General features: G+C 49.9%; 1 protein-coding gene across 2 annotated transcripts in view; it reads right to left on the reverse strand.

Moving 5' to 3' along the window:
* Position 1: 1 nt before the first annotated feature.
* Positions 2–6,287, reverse strand: part of Rsad1 (radical S-adenosyl methionine domain containing 1) — a 6,746-nt gene continuing 460 nt past the window's right edge. The window contains exons 2-11 of one of the 2 annotated variants that reach the window (XM_048789130.1): positions 6,242–6,287; positions 5,743–5,876; positions 5,436–5,640; positions 2,695–2,832; positions 2,467–2,589; positions 2,205–2,268; positions 1,641–1,788; positions 1,404–1,458; positions 586–689; positions 2–399 (exon numbers count right to left, since the gene is read on the reverse strand). In XM_048789130.1, coding sequence (XP_048645087.1) covers positions 282–399; positions 586–689; positions 1,404–1,458; positions 1,641–1,788; positions 2,205–2,268; positions 2,467–2,589; positions 2,695–2,832; positions 5,436–5,640; positions 5,743–5,876; positions 6,242–6,287 — 1,135 coding nt within the window. In that variant the 3' untranslated portion in view covers positions 2–281. Of the gene's footprint in view, positions 400–585; positions 690–1,403; positions 1,459–1,640; positions 1,789–2,204; positions 2,269–2,466; positions 2,833–5,435; positions 5,641–5,742; positions 5,877–6,241 lie in introns of both variants that reach the window. The other variant, XM_048789127.1, reaches the window with a different exon arrangement.

The following is a 6,287-nucleotide window of genomic DNA, read 5'->3' on the forward strand; positions in this document are numbered from 1 at the left end:
AAAAAAAAAAAAAAAAAAAAAAAAAAAAAAAAAGCTGTTATGGGTGATGAACAATTCCCAGTCATGGAACATACACTGGTGAGTCTGAAAAGCTGGGTGGGATGCCAGTTCCCAGCCAAATATCCTCCCACCCACCTCATTGTAGCCACACCCCTGGGGATCCCAGGGCCAGGCAATGACTACTTGGAGCAGAGATTAGCACCTGCCAGCAGAGATGCCTGTAGTGCTGGTCCAGACCCCCAAGTCCACCTGGCATTGCCCTGGGATACAGGAACATCTTCTCATCCTCCTGGTGCAGGTGATGGGGTTGTCTGGTGCCAAGCCTCTTGGAGTCGAGGCAGGAGGGTCAGCAGTAGAGAATCCAACACAGCCAGACCCTGCCAGGAACACCGGAGACCCCTGGAAAACCAAGAAGCCTGGATGTGACGGCTTCATCTTACCAGTTTCAATGCTATCCCCACCTGTGCCAAGGCCCCAGCACCCACAGGCCCATCCTCACCAGTATCTCTCATTTCCTGGTCTCTGGATCTGCAGTCAGGGATCTTGGGGACACCTACGTCCCCTCTGCCCACTGCCCCAACACACCTGTGGTCCAGCAGCAATAGGTCCTGCTCCAGTAATTCCTTTACTTCCTTGTTTGCTCCAAAAATGTCCCACAGGGTCAACGGGGGCTCAAATTGCTGCCAGTGCTGGGAAACCAGAGGTTAGAAGTGATGAGCCAGCTGAACTACTCTGGGTCTCATGGCAGGGATGAGAGGTGAGGGAGGATCCAGTCCAGCATGGGGGTCTCAGCAGCTGATACTCATAAACACCAGGACAGGTCAATGGGTAGGTGCAGAGGTGGGCACTATCACCTCTGTGGCTCGTTCAGGTGGAAACCCAGATCCCAGCCAAGCCAGGTCTCCATCTGCTCCTCCTCTCTCTCCTCTGCCTGCCAGGGTACAGCAGCCTCAGGTTTTATGGACTTGACGACATCTAAAGCAGTTCTGAGTTTAATCGATCATTTTCTATTGTGCTTCCTATCTGAGGTTTCAGCTCTGCTTAAAAACACACGGAAACCCTTTATCTCATCTATTCCCTCACACAGCTGAGAAAATCAAGGTTCAGAGAGTGGAAAGGCAATGTGCCCTAGATTTCAGTAGAATAGGGGCCAACGCTGGATCTTTCCAGCCCAAGTCCCGGGTTCTTACCGCTGTACCGCACTACCTATAGCATCTGCTCATCAGGCCTCAGCTGGACCACGGCCCAACCTCTGGCTGTCAACCCCAGAGGTATAGGAGGGGTGTGTTTTGTGGTGTTTTCTCTGTGTGTGTGTGTATGTACAGCGGGGAACAGGAGGAGAAAGAGGCTGACTCTGCAAGGCTTAGGAAGAGAAAACAGTACACAAAAACCTTATTCCTTACCTGGTGGGTGAGCCCCACGTCAGTGCGTAGCCCCATGGCCAAAACCTCCTCCAGCCTGAAAGAGAAGTCATTGAGGAACCTTGGAGAGGGGGCCTTTCCTCTCCCACTCTACCACTGATGCTGGGATATGTTGGGGACTATGGGGAGGGCAAGGCAGGACATAAAGAAGTACATGTGGAGATGCTTCTGGGGTGTGGGGAACTTTGGGTGAAGAGCCCTCTGCCCTTAGATGCTCACAGCTCCAGTTTGCCCAAGGGGACACGCTTCCGGGTGCCATGACCAAACAGCATCACTTCCTTCATCCAGTTGTCTGGTTCCAGTGTCTGGATCCGAGCCTCCCGGGCATGGCCTCCAGCCCCCTGAAGCGTAAATCGCCCATGGGCCCCTAACAACATCAACAATGAACCCCACATTAATGAGCTAACAATGGGTTCTTATAAGATTTACATCAGTGGTTCTCAAGTCTGGTCCCTGGACCAAGAGCTTCTAATATGCTAGAAATATAAACCCTCAGGCCTAAACCAGCCCGGATCAATCAGAATTTCTGGAGGAGTGGCCCAGCATTCTGGATTTTAACAAGCACTGCAGAGGACTCTAACACACACTGAAGACCCAGAAACAGCAGTCAATCAAACACCTTACAATACATCCTCAACAGTTCTACACAGTAGATATTATCGTTAGCTGTACTTTACATGTGAGGAAATTCAGGCTGGGAGAGGTTAAGTAAGTGGCCCAAGTTCACACAGCCATGACATTCCTCTGCTAAGTCATCCCTTCTGTTGCTCACAGGGGACTTACCGGGCCCAATGCCAAGGTATTGACCGCACTGCCAGTAAGTCCAATTGTGGGTACTGAGCGCCCCCTGTGGGGAAGAAGGGAATAGTCAGCGCAGAGGGAGGAGGTTTTCCTGTTTGTGTTCAGGGACGGGGCACCAGGTTACATTGTCCCACTGTCTGGGGTCTGAGAGCACCCAGCAGGGCCCTTCTCCTCAGAAGCCCGAGTTACCTAGTTATACTCAGCCTGCCATTCCACACCTCCAGCCAACAGCCCCAGGACTCACGTTCCTGGCAAAGTTGGAGACCTCATACTGGCGGAAGCCAGCCTCCCGGAGCAGCGCCCGACCCTCCTGGTACATCTCAGCGGCGAGCTCTGGGTCAGGGGCAGGAAGAACACCCCGCTGCACCTGGGCGAAGAGTGCAGTGCCCCGCTCCAGGGACAGCTGGTAGAGGGAGAGATGGTCGTCACAGTGGTGCAGCAGTTCCTGCAGCTGCCTGAGCCATGGCCCCACCTGTTGTGCTGGCAGCCCCAGCATCAAGTCCACGGACACGCGGCCAGGGAAGAGGCGCCGGGCTTCTGCCAGCGTCCGCAGAGCACTGCTGGTCGAGTGTGTCCTCCCCAGCAGCTGCAGCTCAGTGTCATCTAGAGACTGGGAAGAGATAGTCAGCTGTTAGTGTGCTGGCCAGCTCAGAGAGAGACAGCAATGCCACAGACACAGCATTGTAGAAACAAATATGGGGGAAATGCAATACCTAGCAGGCAGTGGGAAGATGGGGAAGGTGGGGAACAGTCAAGTCAGTACCTAGAGCTACTACACACTGAAAGGCAATGTAATCCTTATAATCCTCCAAAATTAGCTCCATTTTCCAGATGAGAAAGTTGAGGTTCAGAAATGTTAAGTAACTTATCTTGAGGACATATAACTGCAAAGTCAGGACTGGCTCCAAAATCAAGAATCTTTTCTTCCTTTACTTTTTATTTTGAAATAACTTATAGGAAAGTTGAAAGGTACAATAAACACTTTCATCTAGACTCACCAGCAACATCTGACCAGTTACTTTGTCTCTCTCTAAATGTGCAGACAAATTATTGTTATTATTTTGAGAGCAAATCATAGATAAGCACTGCCCAGAACTTTCTGTGATGATGGAAATTTTTTGTATCTGCACTGTTCAATACAGTAGACACCAGACACATATGTTAATTTAAATAGTCACATTTCAAGTTCTCCACTAGCATGTGGCTTGTGGCTGGTGTGCTGGACAGTAGAGTTACAGGTATTATATCTCTTAATTTTTAAATCCTGAAATGTGTATTTCCTAAGGACAAGGACACTCTCTTACATAACCACAATCCAATTATGGAATTCAGGAAGTGTAACACAGATACAACACCATTACCTAATAAGTAGTCATATTCAAATTTGGCCAACTGTCCCAGTAATGTCTACTATAATAATTTCCTCCTTTACAACCAGGGGTCACCCCTGGCATTCGGCTATCATTGTCTCTTTAGCCTCCTTTAATCTAGTCCAGATTCTCAGCCTTTCATGACATTGACATTTTCAAAGAGTACAAGCCAGTTGCTTTTGAAAATGTCTCTTGGGCTGGGGCTGTGGCTCGGTGTACAGTGCTTGCCTAGCTAGCATGTGTGAAGCACTGGGTTCAATTCTCAGCACCATATATAAATAAATAAAATAAAGGTCCATTGACAACTAAAAAAATATTTTTTTAATATTCATTTCCCAGTTGTAATTGGACACAATATCTTTGTTTTACTTATTTACGTTTATGTGATGCTGAGGATCGAACCCAGGGTCTTGCACATGCTAGGCGAGCACTCTACAGTTGAGCCACAACCCCAGCCCCTAAAAAATTTTTTAAAAAACTGTCTCTTAATGTGTGAATGCTGGAGATCAGCTGTACAACAGTGTGCTTACAGTTAATAATACTATACTGGCACCCAAAATTGTTTAGGAGGGCAGATCTCACACTGCCTGTTCTTACATTAATTTTTTTTTCACAAGGAGTTGAATCCAGGGGTGCTTAACCACTAAGTCACATCTCTGCCCTTTTGATGTTTTGTTTTGAGACAGGGTCTCACTAAGTTGCTTAAGGACCTTACTAAGTTGCTGAGGCTGACCTTGAACTTGAGATCCTCCTGCCTCAGCTTCCCAGGTCCTTGGGATTCCAGGTGTGCCCTGCCACCAATCTGGCTTCTTACATTAATTCATTCTCTCTGCCCGGCCACCTCTGTGTTGAGGATGAAACCCAGGGTTTCAAGTATGCTAAGCAAATCCTTTAGCACTGAGAAGCATCCCCAGTCTTAATTTACCTGATGTTTCCTCAAAATTAGTTTCAAGATATACATTTGGGGCAGGAATGTCTCAGAATTGTGAGTCTCTTTCAGTTTATCCAATCAAGACAAAGCCCATGACCCTAGGAGAAGTGGTTCAATGGAAGTGGTAGTGTTAGTGGTAGTGTTGAAGGTGGGCAAGACTGGCTATGGAAACATTAGCGGGTGAACCTAGAACAGGCTTCTCCCTACTTGAGAACCTTCGGTGGCTCCCCGATCACCACTAGGAAGAAACCCAAACTCCTTCAGAAGTGCTGAGAGCTTTCAGACTGTATGTGCAGTCCTGTCTCTATAGCCTCTGGTCACAAGGAATGATTCACAGCTCCCCCAAAACATGCAGGTCTCCTCCATATCCTATGTCTCTTCCTCCCACACCCTCTTACCTGGTGAACTCCTCCCTTTTCTCAAACATTATCTCCTTCAGGAAGCCTTCTGTGATTTCGTTAGACTAAGGTGCCCTCCAAGTGGTACTCTGAGAGCCCCCTTTATAGACATATTTCCATGCTGCAGTGATCTGACCATGTGTCTGCTTCCCCACATCTCCAATCATGTAATATCTCATTTCTGAGTACCTACTATGTTCCAGGCCCTATGGTGGTGCTTAGTGTACAAAAAGGCATGCCAGAGGCCTACCTCATGAAGCTTACATCCCAGTAGAGCAGCAGATGACTAAGTGTCATCACAAGGGCTGGGAATGTTGCTCAGAGTAGAGCACTTGCCTAGCATATTCAAAGCTCTGGGTCCAATTCCAGCACTGGGGGGAAAAGTGTCATCATGGGCTCTACTGTTATAAGCTCTCACACCCAGAAATGTTTGCCCAATGAAAAAAGTGTCATCAAAGGGGAGACAGCCCTGAAGGTCTGGATGCACTGGGAGGGGGTGGGTGAGATGGGTTACCTGGAGGCCAATGGACAACCTGTTGACTCCTGCTGCTCCAAATTCTGCCAGCCTGGAGGCTGGGGACGAAGTGGGATTAGCCTCCAGCGTGACTTCCGAGTCTGCAGGCAGGTGAGCTATCTGTGCCACAGCCTCCAGAACAGCAGCCACAGTATGGGGACTGGCTAGACTGGGGGTTCCCCCACCAAAGAACACAGACTCTACCCTGGGGAAAGATGATGGAGAAGATGACACCGGGAGAGGCCTGTGGCATGCTCTGCACCCGTCTTCCTCTCCAAGACCCCCGGCTACAGTCCCCAGTACAGACCGTTGCACCCCGCTGAGCCGCAGCAGCGTCCGCACCTCAGTGACCAGACAGTTCCGCATGGCAGCCTCCTCCACACCGCGAGGGATGTATTTATTGAAGTTACAGTAACTGCATCGCTTCTCACAATAAGGCCACTGCGGGCAGAGGGTGTATGTGCAGGGTGAGGCGTGACTCTGGGCACCCTGGGCGCTTCCTGGGTTCATAGCAAACATTTCCATCCTCATTCCGAGGTCGGTCAACAGTGGCTAGGACATCTAAACCACCACTCCCAAAGCAGGTCGCCCTGGGATTATTATCCCCACTTTAGCATGAGAAAACTTAGGCTTGGAAGGTCACAGAGCTGGTGACTACCCTGACCTTGACATTTCCCTGCCAGGGCACCAGGACCTATCGGAGACCTCGTCTGGGGGCGGGGAAAGACAGCAGGCAGGTCCATCGCGTGACAAACGCCACCTGGGTTCTGATACGCCAGAACTCTGCCCTCCCGCCGGCCACTCACGTGCACGTAAACCGCCGCGCGCCTGCTCGCGGGCTCAGGACTTGGG

The sequence above is a fragment of the Marmota marmota genome, unplaced genomic scaffold, assembly GCF_001458135.2.
Source record: "Marmota marmota marmota unplaced genomic scaffold, marMar, whole genome shotgun sequence".
NCBI classification, from domain to species: domain Eukaryota; kingdom Metazoa; phylum Chordata; class Mammalia; order Rodentia; family Sciuridae; genus Marmota; species Marmota marmota.